Source organism: Mirounga leonina, unplaced genomic scaffold (genome assembly GCF_011800145.1).
Source record: "Mirounga leonina isolate KUSES-001 unplaced genomic scaffold, KU_Mleo_1.0 Mir_488, whole genome shotgun sequence".
Classification (NCBI taxonomy): domain Eukaryota; kingdom Metazoa; phylum Chordata; class Mammalia; order Carnivora; family Phocidae; genus Mirounga; species Mirounga leonina.
The window spans coordinates 574,080-599,094 of record NW_023270777.1 but is presented as its reverse complement, the minus strand read 5'-3'; the positions used below and the strand labels follow the sequence as shown (position 1 = coordinate 599,094).

At 56.5% G+C, this 25,015-nt stretch overlaps 1 protein-coding gene and 1 long non-coding RNA gene across 6 annotated transcripts in view; both read right to left on the bottom strand.

The window, feature by feature from the left end:
• Nucleotides 1–8,032: 8,032 nt before the first annotated feature.
• LOC118000173 lies at nucleotides 8,033–12,652 on the bottom strand. 2 transcript variants are annotated; one of them, XR_004676400.1, is made up of 3 exons: nucleotides 12,580–12,652; nucleotides 11,442–11,514; nucleotides 8,033–9,109 (listed from the first exon to the last, which is right to left on the bottom strand). It is a non-coding gene; the product is annotated as an uncharacterized LOC118000173 (long non-coding RNA). The 2 variants fall into 2 exon arrangements; XR_004676399.1 differs by lacking the exon at nucleotides 12,580–12,652 and adding an exon at nucleotides 12,319–12,395.
• Nucleotides 12,653–19,444: 6,792 nt separating this feature from the next.
• The window catches only part of SLC13A5 (solute carrier family 13 member 5), a 19,585-nt gene continuing 14,014 nt past the window's right edge, over nucleotides 19,445–25,015 (bottom strand). For 3 of the 4 annotated variants that reach the window (XM_034989796.1, XM_034989797.1, XM_034989798.1), the window contains 3 exons: nucleotides 23,586–23,747; nucleotides 20,927–21,064; nucleotides 19,445–20,357 (listed from right to left, as the gene is read on the bottom strand). In XM_034989796.1, the coding sequence (XP_034845687.1) occupies nucleotides 20,226–20,357; nucleotides 20,927–21,064; nucleotides 23,586–23,747 (432 nt within the window). In that variant the 3' untranslated portion in view covers nucleotides 19,445–20,225. The remainder of the gene's footprint in view (nucleotides 20,358–20,926; nucleotides 21,065–23,585; nucleotides 23,748–25,015) is intronic. The other variant, XM_034989799.1, reaches the window with a different exon arrangement.

Genomic DNA, 25,015 nt, shown 5'->3' with positions numbered 1-25,015 from the left:
AGAATCCAGGCGGGGGGCTCTTTACGTAGAAGGGTCAGGGAAGGCCTTGCTGATCAGGAGACGTTCGACCTGAGGTTTGTGTGGGTGAACAGTGAGCCGTGCAGGGATCTAGAGTGCATGCTAGGCAGAAGGGACAGCAGTGCAAAGGGTGGATGGAAGCAAGCTTGGAATGTTCAAGGAACAGAAAGAAGAGCAGTGTGGTCAGAGCCAGGGAGGGACAGCATGGCATAGCAGAGAGGACGTCGGAGAAGGAGGCGGAGGCAAGCTTATAAAGGGTCTTGGGAGCCACAGGAAGGAGCCTGGGTTTTATAAGGTCGGTGGGAAGACATTGGAGGGTTTTCAGCAGGGGCGTGGCATGATGCAATACTCATTTTTAGAAATATCCTGGTTTTTCTGTGTGCAGGATGTAGGACAGTGGTTCTCGACCAGGGACGATAATGTCCCCCAGGGGACACTCAGCAATATCTGGAGACATTTTTGTTGCAATTTGAGGGGTGGTGGTGACAACTGGTGTCTAGTGGGGGGAGCCCAGGGATGCTGCTGGACATCTTACAATGCACAAGACAGCCGTCTTCCCCAAACAAAATGTAAGTAGCATGAGGCTGGGGAAACCCTGATGTAGGGAGCAAGAGAGGTCCGGTAGGAGATGACAGTGGCTCGCACTAAGGGGGCAGAGGGCGAGCTAGAGACAAGACAGCAGATAGGGAGGTGTTCTGGAAGCAGAGCTGACCTGACAGATGGCTGTGGAAGGTGAGGGAAAGGAATGGGAGAATCGAGAAGGACTTGCAAGTTTGGACCTGAGCAGTTTGCTGCATGGTACTGCCACGTCCTGGGATGATGCCTACAAAATGCCCACATGAAGCCGCTGAGCCCCAGTGGTATAAAATGAGGGGTCATCGGTTCACACATGGCACTTAAAGCCGTGGGACTGTCACCTACCAGTCTCTTTGTTTTATGCCATGTGAATGAATGTAAGTTGTCCCTCAAAGAGTACCACCTGGCTAAACACCTTTTCTCCTCTCTCCCCAACCCCCCACCCCTGCACAGGGACCTGCCTAAATTTCCCTTGTCCATAGTCTTCTGGTGGCCACCAACAAGGGAGAAAGTTTGCACTAAAATGGTAGACGAATCTTGGCTTTCACTAGGGAAAGGTCTTAAACGTCCATGTCTTGGGTTTTGTTTTTTTGTGTGGGGTGCATGGATAGCAGCTCATCGTCCTAGTCCCAGGTCCTCGTGGGATGGTGGAAAAACTTCTGAACTTAACAGTGGTTTTCACCTGGGGCACTTTTGGCCCGCAGGGGACGCTTGGCAGTCTGGAGATATTTTTGTCACGGCTGTGGGGGGTGGAGGCTACTGGCATCTGGTGGGTGGAGCCCGGGGATGCCGCTGAACGTCCTACAATGCGCAGGTCGTCCCCCCACCCCACCCCGGACAAAAAAAGATTACTCAGCCCAAAATATCAGTAGTACCAAGGTTGAAAATTCTGAAGATTCTAGCAGCTTTAAAAGGTTAGAGCATGGTCCACGGGGGCGGGGAGCCCCCCCACCTCCTAGCAGGATTTGCTAGGAGGGATATTTATGGGATACTTATGGGATATTTACCACCAGAGGAAAGGCAGGCTGTCTCATCTAGAGGGTGTAAGTGAGCTTGATTCTGGGGGACCTCATGGTGAGGGGGAGTCCATGCTCCAGCCGGTCGCTGCGCTAAATCATTACCCACGCAAATTCATTTAATTATGGGGCAGCGCCCTGGGCTGCCCAGTGGAACAGGGGCTCAGGCCAGGGGGTTGTTATAAAACCCCAGAGGCTACCGGAAGCCTTCTGACTCATAAAACTTCTGCTGTAAACTAATAATTAGGCTTTGGAATTTAGTCTCTGGTGAGCTTACTAATTCTTTTTAACATGACAGACCATGTGCCTTATATCCAAACACTCTCTTAATCAATGTTGTTGTTGTTGTTTTTAATGAACAAAGTAGTTACTTTTCTTTAACTGCTTCTTATTAATGCTTTTATTACAAAGGTGATAATGTATTAAATGTAACATGAAATAATTGCAAAATGTGTAAAGGAAAATTTAATAATTTGTTATCATTCCTTTCCATCTTGTGGAAATCATTAATGTCAGCAACCTGGTGCATATCCTTCCAGACTTTTCTGCATCCCCTGCTTCTGCCCCTCCTTTCTCGTAGCACCTGGAAGACTGGTTCGAAGGTTACTGTGGAAAAGCCAAAGGCTTGCTTTCTAGACGATTGATGCTCTTGAAAGGATACGGGCTTCTGGTAGCTTCCTTCTGTTTGTCACACTCGTTCCATAAGAAGGTTTGTCCCTCCGATCTCATTTATCCGTGTTTCAAAGCTGAAATCCAGAGAGGCATACACAGAGCAAGAAAGTATCAAAAAAAAAAAAAAGACAGGAGTCATGAAGTAAAAGGATGTCATGAGATATTTGTCACATATACTGCTTGACAGACCAGATTCCACAGCTTTGGAATGACCCCGTGTGTTAAAGAAATTTCTGTCTGTGACGTGGCATCTAAGGCTGAGCCCAGCATGTGCACAAGAGAGCAGAGTGCAATGCATCCCCTGCCGAGAAAGCCTTTAATGGCTCCATCCACTAATCCCTTAGATTTATCGAACTAGGTAGTAGCCGTGACTTGCCTTCAGTTCTTGCCAACCAGGTTAGTTTGGAACTAAAGATGTGTACAAGTCAGCACCTGTCATCCTCGTAATCCATCTATTTATATAGAAGCCGAGAGCAGCTTTCGAAATTCAGCGTATGTGTATTGCTGTCAGCTGTGTTGAAAACACGAGAGGAAAGAATGCCTTTCATAGAATACTCTTTCCCAGATCACACAAGCCATGGGAAGAACCCGCGAGGCAGCCAGCTCAAGCCCTCGTGCAGATCCCCCTGGATTCCTGGCACTCCCAGGGTGGCTGGCCCAAACGCCTGCCCTGGAGACTGGACCCAGCTTCTAGGGACCTCCTCATGCTGCAGCCTGGAGAAAGAGTTCACTGCTTAAAAACATTTTTGGCAGGGTTGGGGTGCCTGGGTGGCTCAGTTGGTTAGGCATCGACTCTTGATTCCGGCTTGGGTCATGGTCTCAGGGTTGTGTGATCGAGCCCCGTGTCCGCTATATGCTGGGTGTGGACCCTGCTTAAGACTCTCTCTCCCTCTCTAAAGAATACCATCACATTTGATCTTCACGGTACAGATGGAAAAACTAAAGCCCACAGAAGCCAAAAATAGTTTGGCCAGGAGGCTCACTGCCTCCCAGAACAGTTTCTTTTGAGAGCGAAGTAAAGGCAAGCATGGTGTCCCTACGTTTAACTTACAGGGGGCACCGTGGACAACACCAAAAACAGAAAGAGAAGAGAGACAGGAGTAACACTTATAATGGAGTTCTACAGAGCACCCTCATCCCCGGGAGGCGCCAAAAACATCTCATTATGGTTTCAAAGGTGTTATTAGGTACGCACACGTCATCGTGTCTTCTTGATAAATTGGCCCTTTATCATTATGAGATGACCATCTTCCACCCCCCCCCCCCCCCGGCAATATTCTCTGCTCTGGAATCTATTTTATTTGATGTTAACCCAGCTGCCCCAGCTTTCTCTTGAACATTGTTCGGACGGTGCATCTTTTCCACGCCCTCACCTTCAACCCATTTGCGACTTCATATTTAAGGCGGACTTGCTGTATTATGTATGTAGTTCGATCTTGGGTTTTTCTAACGTAATCATTTCTGCCTCTTAATCGAGATGTTTAGACAGTTCGCATTTGCTGTAATGATTGACAGGTTTGGGTCGAAATCTACCATCTACCATCCTTTGTTGGCTTACTTACTCTCTTTGCCGTTGAGTATGTTTTAAAGAAATGTAAGTAACAACTCCGGAGGGTTCTTCATATTTACCCCCATCATCCTCGCGGTTGGCGGGTGGCGCACCCCATTCCTTTGTGCAGACGGGGATTCCCATCTGCTCGCACTTCCTTCCTTCTCTCCGGAGCCCTTCCTCCATGGTTCCCTCCAGTGCTGGTTTGCTGGTGACGAATACTTTCTGTTTTTTTACCTTCAAAAAAGTTTGAGTTTGTCCTCGTGTTTGAAATGTATTTTTTTTTCTGCACAAAGAATTCTTATTTTATTTTTCTCTCAGTATTTTAAGAGTGTTATTTCACTGCCTCTGACTTGCATTTTCTCCGGCAGGAAAGCTGCTCAGCCCTGATCTTTGCCCCTCTGCACAAACATCTCCTCCTGTCTTTATCATTCGTTTTAGGCCACTGGATTATGACGTGCCTGGTGAACTGTCCTCCTGTTTCTCATCCTTGGGGTTCATTGCGTGTTTGAGATCTGTGATTTTATAGTTTTCACCAAGCTTGGACATTTTTTTTTTTTACTCTTATTCCTCGAAATATTTTTTCCATTTAAAAATGTTTCAGTGAATTGATTTGAACAAAAAATAATCCAATTCCGGGGCGCCCTGGGTGGCTCAGTCGGTGAAGCATCTGCCTTCAGCTCAGGTCATGATCCCGGGGTCCCGAGATCGAGTCCCGCATCGGGCTCCCTGCTCCGCGGGGCGTCTGCTTCTCCCTCTGCCCCTCCCCATCCTCCCCGCTTGTGCTCTCTCTCTCTCTCACTCTCTCTCTGTCAAATAAATAAATAAAATCTTAAAAAAAAAAATAATCTGATTCCATCACCAGTTGGCCTTGGGTGTGGCCCAATGTCTGAACGGGGTATAGTATGCCCTGGCTGAAGTTTGGGACACGAGGGAGCACATTTGGCACACTAAGTGAATGTTTTCTGAACTCCAGAAGAAAATCTGAGACTGTGACATCAGTTTCGAGTGTTATAATCAGCATTTTTCTAACGAAATAAATATAGAAAAATGTAGAACACACCAGAGTGCTGACACATAGAACAGGTAAGAATCGCCGTGTGATGGGCACCTGGGTGGCTCAGTCGGTTAAGCAACTGCCTTCGGCTCAGGTCATGATCCTGGAGTCCCGGGATCGAGTCCCGCATCAGGCTCCCTGCTCAGCGGGGAGCCTGCTTCTCCCTCTCCTGCTCCCCCTTCTTGTGCTCTGTCTCTAAAATAAATAAATAAAATCTTTAAAAAAAAAAAAAAAGAATCGCCGTGTGAAACTTCCATGTGCTGTCACAGAGTAAAACACATTCTGACTGGGAGTCACTGTGGGGACGGCTGGAGGAAGGTGGGTGTCTGAGGTCTCCTCCTGCTAGGGCGCCCCTCGGAGTCCACGACCCACTCTAAGTCTGTGCCATGACAGACAGTGGACAGCAGAGGTCAGACGGCCCCTGCACAGCAGCTGAGGCTGATCCACAGCTGCGCGAGCCACACGTGGCCTCAGGCCAGGCCTGACGCCACAGAGGCTCACTGAAAATCCCGCTGGCTTGCCTTGGGCTGACCCCTTCCTGAGGGACCGAGACCTCCAGCAGGACGCCCTCCAGGGGCCGTGGCACAGCCCCACACTGGACTCCAGCCTTGGGACTTCAGAACCCCCTGGTCTAGGTGCTCTCAGACCAAGGTCCTGTGATGTAGGTTGGGGCCCTCGCCACGTTCATCTCGGAAAATCAAAGCATCTTCTTGGGCCCCGCCCACACTGGTTAAGGGCGGATTCTCATGTTTCTCATTCCCTTCCAGAAGAAGCTGGGCTACTGATGGGGCTGGACACAGGGGGCAGGTCAGGACACGGGGGCAGGGAGAGGTTAAGTGACTTCCCTGGGGCGCTGGCTCGGAAGGAGCCGAGCCGGGATTCAGAGCCCGGCCGGCTGCAGAGCGTGTGCCCTCGGCCGCCCGATTCCACGGGTACCAGAGGAAAAGGCCGTGACGGCTCCACGGGTCGTGTGTATTTTGCAGGATAGTGAGGGTACCGCGTGTCCAGGAGAAGCCCCCCGGGCCGTCAGGAGGGCAAGAGCGCCGCTTCCTTCTGCTCCTAGAAGGGCTGTCTGTCCTGGCCAGAGGAAGCCCCAGAGCAGAGCTGGAAGCTGAGGGTGAAAAGCTACCAGATGCATGCGGGCTTAAAAGAAGGAAGCACTTCTAAAGTTTGTTATAAGATCCACAGACAAAGAAAGCCAGCTCTACTGAAATCCCAACACCGTGCTGGCACGTCTGCATCAGATCGCAAAGGAAGACCTGCCTCACGGTTGGGCCTGGCCTGCAATGGGCTAGGCTGCCTGCCTGGCCTCCTCATGGTGGTGAGCGCCGCCCTGCGGAGCGCGGACCGACAGACTGATGGACGGACGAGGCTGTACCAGCCCTGGGGCAGAGACTCCTGCTGGCCAGGAGGGCCCGGGGCTTGAGGATGAGAAGACGTGGAGTGTGTGGGGCCCTCTCCCTCTCCTCCCACTCCCTCCCTTAGGTCCACAAAGATGCCCCATCTCTCAGGGGACATCTCCCCATCCCAGCTCCCTGCTGAACTGCCCCGTCCTGAGGTCCTCGCTGCCGGCAGCCTGGCCACTCCGTCCTCCCCAGAGCTCTCCCTGCTGCCCCCCTGCCAGACTCAGAGGCTGCCCACAGCCCACCCTCCCTGACCGGTCCATGGCATCTGACACCCGGGGCCATGCGCCCCCCAGACATTCCTCCTCTGGTCCCCTCCAACTGCGTCCTGTCCCACCCCAGCCCCAGATGTCAGGTCCCCAGACCTCATTGTGCTCTCTACCCCACGCCCTGCGGCCCCGCCATGCCCTGGAGGAACCCCACGAGGAGACGGGCACAGGGCTTGGTAGAACCAAGGAGGCTGCTCGGCCCTGTGTTTGTGAGGGTGGTGGACCAGGTGTGGCCTGTCCCTTGTCCTCGTCCAACCCAGCGGGCTCTGCTGGACAAGGCTGCGGCCTGGCCCCTCATGTGTGAGGGGCCCGGATCCAGCCCTGAGACCTGGCACCGGAGGCCAGAGCCTGGCTGAGACGCAGGAGATGCTGTAGCCCTGGAGCCAAGAGCCAGCACCACGACTGGGGGGGCGGCGCCCACCACCCTGCGCTGCGTCCCTGCCCCCGGCCCCCTCTCCCACCTTGCTGGCCTCCAGGTTCATCCCTGCCCCAGCACCTGAGCACCTTCCACAGACCCTGCCTGGGGCATTCTTCCCCAGAGTTTTCAGTGATCTGCCTCTTCCCGTCATTCAGGCATCAAAGTGAATATCGATCTGACTAAATACCCCCTCGCCCCCCATCTCCGACACTCTTATCCCTTAACCCTTATTATGTATTTGTCCATGGTCCTTAGCACAATGGGACTGATTTTGTTTGTTGCTTGCTCATTGTCTGTGTTCCCCACTGGGAGAGCAAGGACCCTGACTTGTTTGTCTCGCCATCCCCAGACCCGTAAGGGTGCTAACACAGAGCGGGCGTGCAGCCGTGTCTGCGGTGTGAATGAATGCGTGCATGAATGAATGAACGATCAGGATGGATTTCAGGACCCTGCGCTCCACGTCGGCCCGCAGGGGATTGGCTGGTGCTGAGCAGGGGCGTCCGCCGGCTCCCGCGGGGGAGGCTCGGCGAGGCCTCGGTGGCCCCTGGCGCTCTGACGCTCCTTCTCACAGGTGACACGCCGCCTGTCCCCAAGGCCCTGCTGCATTTCCACCGCCCCAGGAGCCCTGCCCAGGCCGCCCCGCCCCTGAGCCCACCTCCTGGGTGTTCCCACGCCCCACGGCTGCCACCTCCCCTGACAGACCCATGTGACTGCCCCTGTGTCTCCCATGAGACGGAATGCACATCAAGGGCAGGGACCACCATAAAGCCCCTTTGTGTCCTGTGAGGAGGCATGGACCGAACGAACAAGGTTCGGTTTGTCCGGACACGGGCTCCGTCACCCCGTGTTCTTGGCCCCCGGAAGGCAGGGCATGAGCGGGGCAGGCACGAGGGGAGCTGCTTCTCCAGAGTACGATTCTGGGCACAGTAGGGAAGGGCACACAGACTCGGAATAAAGACAGAACTGTTGGAGGGTATGTGTTCATTCATGCCCCTCCGGCTCCCCTCGGGGTCCCCACACGGCGCCAGGACCCAGGGAAGACAGGGCTGCAGGATTCAGACTCACATTGGTGCCCGCTGTGGGGGGTGGGCCACGAGGGAGACCCCCCATCCTTCCTCCCCTCGCGTTCAGTCCCTGATGAATTGCTTTCGCCCCGTGATGCTCCAGCCGCGAGTCCAGACTTCAGCTGGCTCACACAGATGGCTGCACTTGGAAACTGCAAGACACTGCAGAGCCTTCAAAATCACTTTATCCCCTTTCTCAACCCAGGACCCAGCTCCACCGTGTCTGCTCCGGTTTGGCTTCCAGAGCTGGGACGTTGGAATGACGCGGCGGGCATCACCCGGCCTCTCTGGGGCCCCCAGAGCGGGCTGGCCAGGTGGGCAGGCGCGTCCCCACCAGGCTGAGGTCTGCGGCTTAGGCTCCTTGGTTAGAGCGCTCCAGACAGGGGCGGTGGGGCAGATCCCTCGGGAAGACAGGAGTGTCTGTATGTCCAGTAGGGCGTTGGGGACCACAGTTCACTGGCAGGGGTGGGGCCGTGCAAACATCCTGGCAGCCGCTTCACGTAATTATTAATTTTCATATGGAGATAGTTTTATTTTCTGCTTGTTTGCACATTTTGCAAGGATCCCTAAATGTGATTATACAGGCTACACAGTCCCTATCTAAAAAAATATACCCACGGCAGCCACACCGTAGTGCGTTGGACATAAGGGATCGCATGGCACCCATCATCTTTTCGGGCAAAACTGTCACGTCTCCATTGAGTTCTTGACTTCCAACGCGTTCCCAGCAGCGGAATTACCGTGAGAAAAGGGATGAGCGTTTAACAGCTCTGGAGCCGTATTGCTCAGTTTCTTCCCTAGAAGGCTGTGCTAATTGACGGGGCCCCTGGCGGCGTGTTTAAGGGTGAGATGTTGTCATTTCCTCAGCCTGTGCTAATTTAGAAGGTGCAAACGGCTGGCCAGGCTGCTCTCCCGTGCGCTTCCCGTTACAGCGGGGTGTCCGCGGCTGGCCTGCTCTCTGTCACCCACTCCTGGCGGGGGCTTCTTCCGTGTGCCAGGCACTGGGTCCGTCTGTCCCGCTGCACCTCCTGGCCTCTCAGCTTCCGAATCCCGTCCGTCTGCAGTGCCTAACAGGGCAGGCACATGGCTGGTTCGCAGAAGTCCCGCAAACACCAGCCCTGCTACCGGCTAGACCCGGACGCTGGCCCTGGCCTCTGCGGACTCCCTCCCCGTCTCATCTCTGCAGGAGGCCTCATCTGCACTGACCTCCCGAGAAGTGGCTGGGAGTGACCCGGCTGTCCCTCAGGGACCCTTGCCACGGCTTGCCAGATGGGCCGCGTGTCCTGGCAGCTGGGGATGTGTGGTCTAACGGAGCCAGTGAGTGGGGTCCCCAGAGCCCAGAGGCGTGGACAGCAGAGGGGCCCCCAGCCGGTCTTCCCGCTCCAGTGAGCCCCTTGCCTAAAGCAGCAGGAGAACTCAGCTCTCAGGCAGAGAGCCCGCTTGGCCCTGGCTGGGCCGGGGGTCACTGGTGCTCCATATGCGGGGGGCAGGGGCGGGACGGAGCAGGGCTGGCGGCTGCCCCAGTTGCAGAGACACTGATGGTCTTGGGAAGACTTCAGAGAGACAGGTGATCTCCACGGACACATTTGGTGAAGCCCCATGGCGGGCAAATGTCTGATTCCAGGCACTGGACCCGTTGCTGCTGGTCGCCGGGGCAAGGAGCCTCGGGAGCCCCGGTCCCTGGGGTCACCTCGCAGAACCCACGGACGGCTCTTTAAAAGCCAGACGGCAACCCAGACGGCAAGTCCTACCCTCTCATTGTACGTAATACTTTTAACGCCCTGCTCTTTTAAGGTTATTATTAAACTTGATACAAAGTATTTGGAAACTACAGGAAGCAACAGAAATGAAATTCAATCCTACAAATTCACCGGTGATCACTGCTATCATATGTCCACACGCACTCTCCCTCCTCCTCATGACCACCGACAGCCGTGCGGGAGCTGAGCCCACGCTTCCGTCAGCTGCCCGGGCTCGCACGCCGCTCGGCAGACGTGGGGCCCGGCGCTGAGCCCAGGCCTGCACCGACCACGCGAGCGGCTGTGGGCCGCGGGCCGCGGGCCGTAGGGAACAGCAGGGGTGTGGGGAGGCCTCCGCCGCGCCCCGCTCACTGAGCAAGGGCCGTTTTTATGTGCTACACGTCAGGCAAAACCAGTGCCAACTGCCCAAGACTCCACTTCCAATCCAGCAAATAAGAGAGAGGACAGTGTGGATTACATTATATTTAAAACAAGCCCACACAATGCCTGTAATTTTTCATTCTGACTCCGTGATTATAGCCCGGGACCGGCTGGATCATAGTTATCCCCACACCGACCCGCTGTTAGGACACATCGAATTAAAGGCTTTGCTGCTCCTCAGGATTCTATTTTGAACGCCAAGCCCTGGCAGGTAACGGGCCTTTCACGGGGCCAGTCTTATTGCAGCTCTTTCCAGGCAGCCTGCACGAAGGCCAGGTCAGCACCAGCTTTGGGGAAGACCCCCCACGCTCGTGAGCCACTGGGCCCGAGCCAGGGCCCTGGAGAGCAGAGCGGGGCATCGCCGCCCTCGGTCAGGCTGATCTCAGCCTCTGCCCTCTCGAAGGTTCCTGAAGGCTGCTATACCTCCGGCCCTGACCGGGGTCCCAGTGTCAGAGAGGACCGTGGTCACAGACAGGCTGGCATCTCCTAGAGGGGCCCCATTCAGAAAAGAGGAGAAAAAACTCAAAGGAGCACTAAGGGGCCAGGTTCACACACACAGCCCCTGAGACTCCCAGCGGGCTGCACCCCTCCCTGCCCCGGGACCCACCCGGGGAGCACCACGTGTCAGCCCCACAAAGACACCTCCGATGGAGCACGAGTGGGAGCGGGGCCCTGCTCGCAGACCCGCGGCTGCACCCCCCTCCCTCCGCGTGGCCCCCCAACCGTCCCGCGTCCCGGTCACCCTGCGGGAGACAGAAGAGCTCCCGTTGGTCAACCGAAGGACTGGCCCTGCACGTGCACACCTTGTCCACTCGCATCTCCCAGCCAGGAAGGAGCAACTAGTTATCACAATGAGGCAGACACAAGGCAGGGGAGCCCAGAGAGACCTGTGGGCGCTGGAAGCCGGTTGTCCGAGCGCCCCCGCCCCCAGCTGACCGCACCGCTCATCCACAGGCGGCTGCCCTGAAACCACCCGTCCTCCTCCTGGCTGCCACTTGGTGGTCCCATGGCCAGGCAGCTCGCAAGCACACGGGCCTAAGCCCAATGCCGCCCCTGTCCTCCACGCACTGCCCTGCAGCACACAGCTCACCTCGCCTCCGCCAAGCGCCAGGACGAGCCCGCCGAGGCATGGACGGCGCCCTTCTCCCGCCCTGGACCCGTCTCGCGCACACTCGTCTTTTAACGTCAGCCCTTCTCATGGTTCACGTGACGGACCTACCAGAATTCTCAGGGCAGGGTCTGCTTCTGTCTCTTTATCACTGGTTTGAAATCTGGCACATAGCAGGTGCTTACTGTTTGTGGAAGGAAGGAAGGAAGGAAGGAAGGAAGGAAGGAAGGAAGGAAAAGAGAGGAAGGAAGGAAAGGAGAAAGGAAGGAAGGAAAGAAGGAAGAAAGGAAGGAAGGAATGGAGAGGAAGGAAGGAAAGGAGAAAGGAAGGAAGAGAGAGGAAAGAAGGAAGAGAGAAAGGAAGGAAGGAAGAGAGAGGAAGGACGGAAGGAAGGAAGGGAGAGAGGGAGGGAGGGAGGAAGGAAGGAAGGAAGGAAGGAAAAGAGGAAGGAAGGAAGGGAGAGGGAGGGAGGGAGAGAGAAAGGAAGGAAGGAAGGAAGGGAGAAAGGAAGGAAGGAAGGGAGAGAAAGAAAGAAGGAGAATCTGCAAAATTACTCATCCTTCAAAACTCTGCTGATTCACACAGACCGAGTGAACACGTCCCCTCCCTCCCAGTCTGCCGGAGGGCTGTTTCCTTGGGTCCACCCTGGAGGACAGGGACAGAGCCTGATTCCTCCCTATGACCCCATCTCTCAGGCATGGAGCAGGGGCCAGTCAATGTGGAACTGAATTGTTCCTTGCTTCGGAGACCCAGATTAAGGGCAGCATGACCTGAAACCACCAAGAGCTGGCATGCCAGGGAGGGTTGCTAAGAATGGGAGCACTGAAATAAATCCTAACTTTAAAAAAGAAACACACCCCAAAGGTGTTCTATTTATATGAAAATCAGCTCCATTTTTAGGTAGCTGCCCTCCTGCCTCACCTCCCCAAGGTGGGCCCTGCCCTCCCACAGGTCCCCTCCACACCCCACCCCATAATCAGGGCTCTACCTGCCCTCATCCTCTCCCCTGATTTCTCTGGATTGTAGGGTGTGAGCTTCCAGACACCCCAGAGGCCTGTCTCTTGCCTGGCCCCAGACTCTCTCCCTCCCTTCCTCCCCGCCCCTTCCTCCCCCACTCCCTTCCTCCCCAACCTGCCCTTCTAATCCCTTCTAATCCGGAGTTCTCAAAGAGCAGGCCAGAGTCAGGGCCCTGGGTCCTGGGGGGGAGGGGCAGGGCAGGGAGTCCATCTGTGACTCGGTGGCCCCTTACCTGAGCCACAGCAGAGCAGTGTGGGGGGCTGGGTGCACAGGAGCCCAGTCTCTGTTAGGCCAGCAGGACCCCCTTCCCCCTTTCAGACAACTCCAGTCCACACGGGGCAGTGAAGAGTGGGCCTTCGGAGTCAGAACCATGTCCAGGTTGGCTCCTCTGGGGACACCCAGCCCCCTCCCCCTCCTCAACCTCTCCCAGCCTCAGAACCCCCACTGGCCAGACGGAGACCCCGCGTGTGTGAGGGTCACACCAGGCAGCAGGCAGAGCACAGGGGGGCCACTGCCCTCGGGATGTGGGGTTGCGTGTGCTCCCCGAGGCCCCTGGCCGTCCAGCCCTTCCACGAGCCCTCACCCCTGCACCAGGGCCTCGGCCCAGAGCGCCACGGGGGCCGAGGGTGCTCCCTGCACCCCCATGGGAGGCCTGATGGGCCCGGGGTCCCAGGGGTCCCCCACCATCCCGGTAGCTTCCCCAGCCGCAAGCCGGGTTCTAGGAAGGGCCCGGGCAAGCCCGTGGTGGGCGCTGGGCCACCCTCCCAGCTCAGGCTCGGGGCTGTGGCCAGCATCCCGCTCACCACAGTGGTACTTCCCCGAGAGCCAGGCCCCGCCGCAGGGACAGTAAGCTGAGAAGCACTGTAGCTATAAATGTCAAGTGGTCAACCGCGGACGCCGCAGAGCCCGCCGTGGGCAGGAGGCTCCAGCCCCTGGAAGCCGGCCTCCCAGCTCTCAGTCTGCCAAGGCCGCTGGGGCCCTGGAGGGAAGTCCCAGGCCCAGGGGAAGGCCTGGCTGGGGGCAGGACAGACAGGACACAGTGCAGCCCTGTGTGGGCCCCTGTCAGGCCTCCCACCCCCACCCCAGAGCATCAGTTTGTTTTATGTCATCTTTTCAGAGCTTTGTGCTTCGGTGGGTCTTATCCCTGCCTGGGGTGGCCCCAGGTCACAGCTTCAGACCCATCTGGAGCTGCCTTGGGCATGGTCAGGGTGACCTCGGCTGAGCCTGGGGCCTTTTGTGGTCCTGACCGGGTTCTCCCAGGAATAGCCAAGCAAGAGGTCCAGGAGAGGCCGCAATGACGACGCAAAACTCAGAACTGTGGAAAGGTCCTTGTGCCCCTCACAGGCCAGGGTCCACCCCGGGAGCAGGGGCCAGCGCCCCACTGTTGCCGTGCCCAGCCTCCCCTGTACTCCCATCTGGCAGGCCTGGGCAGGCATGCAGCACCCGGTGGGGGACAGGGTCCAGGGGAAACAGAGAAAGGGAAGGTGGGGCTCTCCTCTGACACCCCTACCCCACTGGACGGTCTGGTCTGTCCCTAGCACCAGCCCCTCTGCCAGTAGGCTAGGGAACCGGCCAAGAAAGCAAAGGTCACTCCTGGGCGCGTCACTGCATGGCAGGGAGTCAGAGATGAGCCCCGAGGTCTCTGGAGGGGCCCCGTGCCGGGACCTGAGCAACCTCTCTTCCCTGTCCCTTGGCTGGAGGCCCTCAGGGAGGATGTGGAGATGCACAGCTGGGAGGGTCTCTCAGCCGCGCCCCCCACCCCCAGACTTGAGGGAGAGCCGGGGACAGAGGCAGCTTGGGGCTCCCGAACACAGTGAAGTCGCTGGGGCCTGGCCCTGTACCCTGGGAGGGGGGTGCAGCTGCCCAAGGGCACTGACCAGGAAATAAAAACCAGACTGGACAGATGTTTACTGCAAAAAACATTCAGTGTTTCTTATTTACAGTGGACTTCACACCGCACAGGAGGGCACAGAAGGACACTTCAATACGCGGGAAAATGCCATCTTGTTGTGTAGAATGAATTGTAGTCATTTCTCGTCTAATCTCATCTACAAACCCACTCTGATCTACTCATTTATCCATGTTTTTAAGATTTTATTTGTTTATCTGACAGAGAGCGAGAGCACAAGCAGGGGGAGCGGCAGAGGGAGAGGGAGAAGCAGACTCCCCGCGGAGCAGGGACCCCGACGCGGGGCTCGATCCCAGGACCCCGGGATCATGACCTGAACCGAAGGTTCAGCGCCCCTCATTTATCCAATTTAAAAGCAAAACTAACTATTGAATGAAAAGAACCCCAACGCGTCAGCCCCCACTACGCCCCAGATGCGGTCTAGGCACCGAGTACACATCAACAGTCAAAACCCCGCTGTCCTCGTGAGGCTTACCCTGCTGAAGGTGGGGCAGAGACAGACGGAAGCGAGAACCTGAGGACAGAATTCTATCAAACGCTGGAGGATGAACAGAGCCCCAGGGAGTGGGGCAGGGGTGTACCCCGCGGGCTCTGGGAGCAGCGAGGAGTCCGGCTGAGTCCACAGTTCCAGACACTTGGCACCGCATGGAGCCGTGGTTCATTGTCACGGGCGGGGTGGGGGTGCGGGGTTGCTCTTGGCCTCCGGTGAATAGAAGCCAAGACGCTGCTGAATACCCCACAGGGCACAGAACAGCTCCCTACAGCAAAGAATTGTTTTGGCCCCAAACTCCAACAGTGCGTGCACAGTTTTCGGGAATAAATACTGGCCAGGCCTCTTTGGAAAGCACCTGGGGAGCATCTGTCCCAGGCTTAAGTGCACACAGCCTTTCGTCCAGCCCACCCTTCAGGAAAGTGCTCTCCCCACGTAGGTTCACGCAGATGTAAGTAGGGACACGTGCAAGAAACCCTGCAGAGGGAGGGAGAGCGGTAGGAGAGATGGCCGGAGAGGTAAATGCTGGCCAGGTTGTTTTTGGAACTAGAAGCTGATTCGGAAATTCTTATGAAAAGTTTGTGAGAATCGCTAGGGTGGGGGTTGGGGGGAGATTATGAAGAAGAATAGAGAGTAACTAGCTTCTTAACATACACTATAAATATTCCTATGCCAAATGACTAGTTTCCTTAATATATAAAGAGCTCTTACAAATGAATAAGAAAAAGGCTTTTTAAAAAACTCTTGAAAAAAAGTGGGGAAGAGGGAGTTCACCAAAAAAAGAGACACAAACGGGTTATAAATATGTGAAAAAAAAATTGATGTTGCTTATTCTATGTAATTTAAGGAAATGGGATGAAAATCATGAGAGAGTATTTCTCAAGTGTCAGATTGGCAAAGATTGAGAAGTTTGATCATACACAGAGTTGCTCAGATGTGCGAGAATAAGGCCTCATGCAGTTTTCGGGAATAAATACAGGCCAGGCCTCTTTGGAAAGCACCTGGGGAGCATCTGTCCCAGCCTTAAGTGCACACAGCCTTTCATCCAGCCCACCCTTCAGGAAAGTGCTCTCCCTACGTAGGTTCACGCAGATGTAAGCAGGGACACGTTTGTTACAGTGTTAGGGAAACACTGGCAGGGACCCGTCAGTAGGGACTTGTTTCTTAGCTGGGCTCACGATGGAATACGACGCACTTTCCAAGAAGGCTGGGGCTTACTCCCGGCCACGCACCAGAGAGAGACGAAAACACATGTCCACAAACAGGCTCCTGCAGAGAGCTTAACAGCTTTATTCACGATAGCCCCAAACTGGGACACCCCGAAGGTCAAACCAACCGTGGCCTATTCACACCACAGAGCACCACTCATCAACAATAACAAAGGAATGAATATCAGAAGTGTTTTGTTCAGCAAATATGTCGGACACGAACAAGTATGTACATTACGTTCCATTTGTATGAAGTTCAAGGAGCAAAATGGGCCCGTGCCTGGGGGGAGGGGCGGGGTACTGGAAGGGGGGGTGTCGTTTACAAGGTGCATGCAGGTGTCTAAAACACCAAACGGTACACTCAAGATCTGTGCAATTCGCCGAATTTCATGTTACCTCAATTTAAAACAAAATCCACTATTGAATGAGAAGATAGTCACAATTAATAGGTCCTGAAATGGAATGATCTCCAAATAAATTAAGGGGAGGGGTGGAAACGAGGACACACGCTACGTGGGGATGCTCCCCTGTGTGATGAAGAGGACGTGCATCTATGGCAGAAGCTTACATATAGGGGATGTTTCTGGAAGGTCGTGGGAGACACTGTGGGCAAACTCCCTCCTGGGTGGGGGCGGTGGGAGGCCTCGATCTGTGCCGGAGGGACACCTCTCAACCCTGTTTTGCACTATGGGGGTTTCTTGTATGGGTTTGCTGTTAACTTCTTAAAGGCAAAAACTAGCCAAGCTTTCCTGATTGGATAACAGGATTCTGTGACTGAATTCTGGTATTTCTCGACCCTCGTTCGAGAGCCAGAAGCAGGTGCCGGACGGCAGCCAGCCAGAGGCAGCCTGCGTCTCCAAGGATGGACGTGGGCATTCGGACAAGCAGACCAGGGAAGCGAGAACCCGAATCCTGAGTCCAGACATCAAGAGAAATAAAACTGAATGTCTGAGTGCAAGGGTTTCGGACCCTGATGACAAGATTTCCATCGAAGGACGTGGAAATCCTTCCCGTGCTGTGGAGGAGTGATCTTAGAGGAACTTTATTTGTTTTTATTTTTATTTTAAAAAGAAGCTTCCCTGGTAGCTTGGGAGACACAGCTTTTAAGAGGCTGTGGGACCAGAGGGAGGGAGCATGTTGAAGAGCCAAGAGGAGGACTGTCTCGTTCAGCTTTTAACCAGACGGTCCTGCATTTGGTCTTTATTTCTATGAGCAAGGACATGCCTGTATTCATTTTGAGGACTGGACCTGCTGCTGAGCTCCTTCCCAGCTCGGGGTCCAGAGCAGACCTCTTGCTGTCCGTTAGTGGCCGGCGTGGGAGACATGATGGGAGGAGGGACCCGCTCACTGGCCCTGCCGGGGAGCGAGCCTCAGATCTTGCCCTAAGCAAGGTCTCAGCTCTGCGGGACAGGGAAACACCCCAGTTCTGGGGTCGTGGATGAAGACCTCTGCAAGGCACGGGGCCCTGGTGGGGTCGTAAGTCACTGGTGCCCAGTTCAGACAGCAGTCCTGGTCAGAATTATGTGCTCAGCGAACCTCAGGCCCAGATGTCTGATCCAGGGGCTAAGAAGAGAGGACAGGGGTCTGGGGCAGAACCTCGCTACAAAATGTAAGAGGCAAAATGTCGACGGGGAAGAGGTCTGAGAGGATTTCCAGCAAATGGCAAAGACCAGAGGAGGGCCAAGTAACAGACTCCAGGCCAAGCCCACGTGGGGCGGGGGGCCACACTGCAGCAGCCCTAGACAGGGGCCCCTTCCTGATGGAAACTGAGGCCCAGAGAGGAGCCTGGAGGGAGGGCAGCCCCTGAAAGGCTCAGAGTACAGACCCTGTTCATCACCAACCTACAGCACCCCCACTGTTTTCCTGCCAGAACCCAGACTTCCTGGCGGGTGCAAACCTCCCGGTTTAAGGAAACGCAGGCCCATTCCCCGAGCCCAGGAGATGAGTCCTGATTGGTCTCGTGATACGCTGACGACGCTCGATGCTCGATTAGCCTTTGTCAACGCCCGAGTGCGGCTGTTACACGCGGAGGGCAGGCTGCTGGCCTCCCGAGAAAGGGGAGGACGCAGCAGGCCCCGTCCCGCCCCTTCCTCCTGCCTGCAGGGCACACGCGTGTGTGCAGCATGCACGAGGCTCGGGCGCGGCCGTGAAGGCGTGGCGCGCTCAGGAGCCCCGCGGCCCCAGCAGCCGAGGCCCTCCGACTCCCTGTCCCGTCGACATTGAACGTCCACCTGGTTCATGCTGCCGTCACCTGCAGCCAAACGTAGTCCTGATCGGCCCTAAACTCCAGAGCAGCTCCGGCTTCAGAAGTTGTGCAGCATCAGCCTGTGGTCAGAGTCCTCGGCCCGGGGGCCCGCTCTCCGGAAGCCCCCGGCCAGCTTGCTGCCGGCCGGGTGGAGCCCACACCTCCCCCCCGCCGCAGCCTGGCCACCCCGGATGGCCCTGGTGACCTCCCTCACGACCCCTGGGTGTGCGCCGACCGGCCGCACGGATCGCTCACTCCTTCCCGGCCGCACGCACGGGGGCCTGCTCTGGGTCAGCCAGCGTCCTGGAGCTGGACCAGCAGGCAGCGCAGGTCCCCGGGGCCACCCTCAGTCGTCCACGGCAGGAGTGGCCCGGCTTGCCCTGGAGGGGACGGGCAGCCACCCTCGGCTCTCTCCAGCCAGATGCCCCCCGCTGTCCTGAGCCCGCCTCTGAGGAAGCAGCTCGCGCGAAACTGTCCCCTGAGCAGGCAGGCCGTGGGGTGGACGTGCTCACCGTTCCCTGCAGGCCCCTGGGGGACCAAGGCCCTTAACGGCTAGATGAGGAGCAGTGGACACGATGGTGGAAGGTCCGGTTGGGGCCCTAGGTGCCACTAACTTAATACACAACTTTGGACACATGATTGGCCCCTCGGAGCCTCGGAGTCCTCGGGAGACAGCTGAGCATGACAACACTAGCCTATGTCACGGGGCCGCAGCAAGGACCCCGGGAGAGACCCGGAGGGAGCGCCAGGGACGGGAGGGGGGTGATGAGGCCCCTGCCAGGGTAGAAAGCTGGAGCCAGCGCCCCTCCCCGTGGAAGACACGTGGGGCCGTCAGGAACCACCCCACCCCAGGAGCCGGAGACACCCTGGTCCTCGAGGGGACATCCCTGTCCTCAAGAGCATTTCCTTGAGTTCCCGACCTTCCCCTGCCCTGAACGATGCCGTCAATGAACCTAATATGCTCCTGCCCCCGCTTCTCTCGCACAAAGAAAAGGAGGGTGGTGGGTGGGGCTGGGTGTCTGTCACGTCTCTGTCACAGGGTCCCCGTGGCCGCTCGGCAAGTGGTGCCCCCACATCCTCAGATGCTCAGGGGCCACCAAGCACGGCTGCAAAGGCTGGTCAGCAAAGGGGCACTCACGCTCTGCCATGACCAGCTCTGACGGGCCCCTGCTCTCGGCTGGTAACAGCCGCGTCCACTCTGCACCTGCAGGTGGCAGAGGCCCCAGATACCCACTGGGGGCCCCAAAGGAGCCATCGCTGCCCATACTTGGAGTGTGACCCCAGCTGTGTGGTGTGACCGGAGAAGCCGAGCCGCCCGGGAGAAGCTGGTGCGCTGGAGGGCCCCGGCCAGGGGGTCCAAGCATACATCGGCCCACGACAAAGGGGGTGCGTGGGAGGACAGCGAAGGGGTCCAGATTGTCCGCTAAGACGGAGCAAGGTAAGGAGTGGAGCAGGTTAGCCAGCAGCTGTGGGCCAAGGCGGCCAGAAGTTCTTGCCCAAATTCCTCATCCTTCAGTGGCAGCACCGTTCTCCCCGTGGTTCCAGGAGGCTCTGATCTCGGTGGTGGGAAGCTGCCCGGGATCAGACATCGTGGGTGAGGTTGTCCCTTCAGGTAACAGGAGAGCCCGGAGGCAGCCGAGGCGAGCTGCAGGAGGCCCACGCTCTCCTGCATCCCAAGCTGGGATCTGATCCCCACCTCGATGACCCTGGGACTAAGCGAGTGGACACCAGAGCCCAGCTTGCGGCCAGCTGGCGGCCTGCGTCCTGGTCCCTCTGCAGCCCACCTGTCCCAGAAGGGATGGCAGGTCCCCCAGGAAAAACAGACGCCCCGGTGTCTCCGGAGGCTCCCTCCACTTCCGCCCAGCAGCTGCCCGTCCCCAGCTCTGAACCTGGGCCTGGCTGGGTCTCCTTGGGGGTGTGGGCATCACTTGGGGGATCACTTTGGGGAGTGAACCCCAAAACTCTGCTGCAAGGTGTGCTGGAAGGCTCAGGGGTCCTCAGGAGGGCGGGTGATGTGCAGCTGTCCCTAAGTCTCGATATTCGTCACATTAGCCCAGTCAGGGAAATGATCCAAGTCAAATATGACCCGTCCCCAGGTGTTGACCGCCACAAACACACAGAAGACTCCAATTATGTTCATCATGAGTCCTGTTTTCACCTGGGGGAAAAACAGGGTCAGAGTCAGCACCCCCTGGGTGGGCCAGGCTGTCCGAACAAGGGCGACGGGACACCGGGAGTCCTGATGCCCAGCAGAGGCTCTGCAATAACTAAGCCTCCGTTTCTGGCTTCCCCTCCCCTCACAGGTGACGAGACACAGCAGAAGAGAGGGGGTCCTCCTTTGTCCACATTGTTCCCAGGACATCACCGGCTCCTAGGCCGTGGTCTCTCTCTCTCTCTCTCTCTCTCTTTCCGCCTCCCGACTGGTGTCACGGTTCTTGCTAGTTTGCAAAGCCCATCCCGGCCACGTGGGACCCCGCCCTCACCCCTGCAAGGGCTCGGCGAGGGCTCCCCAGGTGGGAGCTTCCGGAACCCACCTCTCAGCTCTGGGAGACAGAACGGTCTATGAAATTTGAGATCATTGCCAAAGAGAAGCAAAGCTGCATATAAATGCACATGAAGAGTACAGGACTGGACACATCCTACGACGTCACACGTCAGCAAGAAAGGGGGCGTCCAGCCTCACGACAGAACGTCACAGCTGGTGAAGCAATAGAAGGGCCGCGTTACCATGTCAGAAACCTTGAGGTGTCCGTAGGCAAACACGATGGCGTTAGGTGGGGTGGCCGCCGGTAACATGAAGGCAAAGGACGCGCTCAGGGTGCAGGGGAGCATGACGCACAGCGGATTGAGGCCGATGGAACGGGACTGGGGAGACACAGCACTGCGAGGTCACAGAGGCACAAGACAAAGGTTCCCGGACCCTCTTCCTGCGAAGCATTCCCCTAACGCCCTGGGTGCATTCTCAGCCCCGTGCCCTTTGTCCCGCTGGCCCCTCTACCGTTTGCCATGGGTCTGGATAACAACTGTGCTGGACTGAGGGCTGACCTCAGAGCTCCCTCCCAGGGAGGCCTTTCTGAACCCCCTTGTTCATTCAGCATGTATGTCTTGGCCACCAGCTGTGCCAGAGACCACGCTGGGCACTTAGACGGCACTGAACCTTGGGGTGTTCCCACGGGCCCCCCCGCACCTGTCTGTCCTGCCCCAGATCTAGAAGGCCCACATCTTCTTGCCTGTGGATGCACCTGTTCTTACACACACTGGGGACCGTTTTGCATATGGAATTTGGTATCCATCTTTTTTTACTCTACAGCCTAAAATTCAGCCACTTCTAGCCGCCCCTACTGCAGAGTAGACACTCATTAAACGTCTGTTGAATGAATGAATGAATGAATGAATGAATGGTATAATTCACGATATGTTCCGACCTCTACCAAAATTCACAATCCATCGTGCAGATGTACACACACATGAGGACAGACGCACACGCGACATTCTATCAGCAAAACACTCAGGAGACAGACTCATCGATACGCCGACCCCCAGAGAAGCAGGTGGTTCAATAAAACATACATATGCAAACAACAGGGCGGCTCTCGGCTGTGTCTAATCTGCTAGCACGGGAAGATCCCTGATAGATGGTTAGAGGAAAACAACACGAAGGTGGAAGACGGGACCATACCGTGATGCCATCTCTCTAAAAAGAATGCGTGCGTGTGTGCGTGTGTGTGAGATACGTCCAGAAAGATACCCAAGACATTAATAACAGAAGTTGTCTCTCGGCGGGAGGCTGGAGGGTCAGGGTCTGTGCACCCTCTGGGGTTAATGGACATGATATGTATGATGTTTTGTGTGTATGTTTTCAACTTCAAATGCCCTTCAAAACTGTGATTTCCCCCCAGTGCCTGATGGCATTATATCGTATGACTATCCCCTCCTGCTATGAGAACATGTTTGTAACAAACAGTTCTGTAATATAGGCTCGTGAGCACCCCTGACGATCTTCCTAAGAGGCGTTCCCAGACATGAAATTGCTGAGTCCAAGGGCAGGAGCAGGCTTCAGGTTACGGGTCCTGCGGGTAAACAGGTCTCTGGAAAAGTTGCACCCAGGCTCATGCCCTCTGGGAGTGGCTCAGAGGCCCAGGCAGGGCCTGTCTGTTTCCTGACCAACCCCCTTCACCCTGGCCCTGGGTATGCATGGCTTAGGCACCCCCACGTGCCTCTGTGACCCAGCGGGGTGGGGGGTCACCGCCTGCCCCTTGCCCGCAGGTGGATGCTGAAGCAGGAGCTCCAGCGGCCTCAGACGTAGCTGTGGGCTTCTGGTTCTAGAAAAGCCTGTTTTCGAAGGGCCTGGCCACGCCCTCAGGGGAAAACCCCCATTTGTCTGGCTCTGGGCTGGAGGTGACCAAGCCAGGCCTTTCCTGGGGGCGGGGGCCACCACTGCTTGCCCAGCAGCCTGCTTGGGGGAGGGGGACGCTCCAACACTTTCATCTCCACTGAGAACGGAAGGAGCAGACCATTGGGCTTTACTTCCCATATGCGTGGACGCGGGGCGGCCTAGTGCGAACCTACTGACTTGAATCGTGAGCCGGGACGTCTGAGAGTCTGGCTCCCGACTCCGGAGTGGCGACCACGGCCTCTCCCAGGCTTGTGGTGTCGCTCATGGAGGATTTCCATGGCCCTCCTCTTACCTGGCCCTAAGCACAGGTGAGAACTGAGGTTCCTCGTTTGAGGACCCCACAGCTTGGACTCAGGTCCTCTGACGTCCAGCCCGGGGCTCCCGCTGCACCACCCTGAGGTCGGGACCACCGTGCAGTGAGAGGCGGAAGGAAATACAAGAGATCATAGCAGCTCTTCCCCTAAGCCCTGCTTCTCCTCAGTCCCAGCTCAAATCCACGCTTGCCCAAAGCACAGGACTCTAGCCTGGCACTGGGCGCCCTCACCCCGCCCACTCCCTCTGGGACCAGCGCCCTGGGCTACTCCATCTTCCCTGAATGCCCTCTGCCTCCCACCTTCCCCAAGACCCAGTTCCTCGGGATTTCTTCCTGGTGGGCTCCAGCCAGCAGTGGCCCTGCTCGGCCGCCCTTCCACGTACCCCTACATACTCCAGACCCTCCATCACCTCCCCGGCACTGGCCCACCTCTCCTTGCTGCAAATCCTGTCTCCTCAGCTTGAGAAATAATCAGCCACATGTATACATAAGTTCTGAGTGCCTGGTTCTTGCTTTGCACTTCGGTGAGCATGGGGGATACAGAGAAGGACCTCGGAAGCGTGGTTGGGCTCTGGCCCCCGGTCTCACTGTCCCTCTATGGACCCAGGATGTGGTCCCAGGTTGACGGCTTCCTGTGACATGAGGGCTGGGGGTCATCTCCCCTGCAGGTCACTTACCATGGAGGCAAAGATGGGCAGGAACAGGGTGGTGGTGGCCACATTGCTTGTGCATTCCGTGAACACGGCAACAAGCAGGGACAGGATCAAGGTAATGGCGGCAGGGTGCACAGAGTGCAAGGGCCGCATCTGCTTCCCCATCCATTCGGACAGCCCCGAGGCCTGGGAAGCACGGGAGGGCAGTCACCGAGGGCCGGGAGCAAGCCCGGTCCTTCTGCAGGGAGCTCAGCCCCTCCTGAGCTTCCGACTCTCTCCATCCTCACCCTGCTGTCTCCTAAATCTGTTTCCAGCCTGGCCAGTCTACTCACCGAATTTTGGCCCAGAGTCACACTCAACACGCCCCAGCCTGCATTCATCCTCTCTGGCCCAGAGTCTGCTCCCCGGGGCTCCCCATCCACCTGCTGTCCAACCTAGGGGGCTGGGTGCCTCCCTGGGGGCCCTGTCCCCCTTATTCCTTATGCCCACTCAGCCACCCAGTCACCCAGAACGTCTCACCACCTCCCAGCCTCCTGTAGCTCTTGATGCTCAGGAAAGGAATCTGAGCCAGAAACTGAGGGTTTAGAGGGGGAGGGAGTCTGAGGAAGGAGAGAATGAGTTAGATGAAGGTACCGAGCACTGCCTGGGTCTCCCTCAGCCCTTCCCTGCCTGGGTCTCCACCCCACACATCAGGGGGTTTCCCCATGTGTAGATCTGACCGAGTCACTCCGGCCTCAACCCTTCAACAGTTGCCCACTGAACGAAGTACACACCCCCTATCCTGACTCTCAGTGAAGTGGCTTCTTTGAGCCGCACCAGCCTCATCTTCTGCTGCTCCTGAGCTAGATACTGCATGCTTATTCCTTCGCTCAGGTGTCAAGTCTTCCTGACATGCTTTTCCAGATATGACTTTCTCTCCAGGCTGCAAAGGCCTCAGAGCAGGAACATTATCAACTTCCTCTGTCATTCCCAGGCCTGATCTAACATGGACATAATAGGAATGTCTGATGAATGAATACATGAATGAATGAATGAGAGACAATAGATGGATGGATGACTGAATGGAGAGGTGACCAGATGGATGGATTTATTCATCTAAAAGATATTTATGTTCCTATTATTCACTGGGTTCCATTCTAAATGCTGAAGGAATAGCAGAAACAAGATAGATCAAGTCTGTCTATGACCTTCTACTCCTGGGTGGATAGATGAAGGGATGGATGGATGGACCAATGGATGGACGATGGAAGTCAGATGGATGGATGGATGGATGGACAGGTGGAAGAATGGATGGATGGGTAGATGGATAGATAGACAGATGGATAGATGGATGGATGGATGGATGGATGGATGGATGGATGGATGATGGATGGATGGATAGATGGATGAATGGATGGATAGATGGACGGATGGATGAATGATGGAAGGATGGATAGATGGACAGATGAAAGATG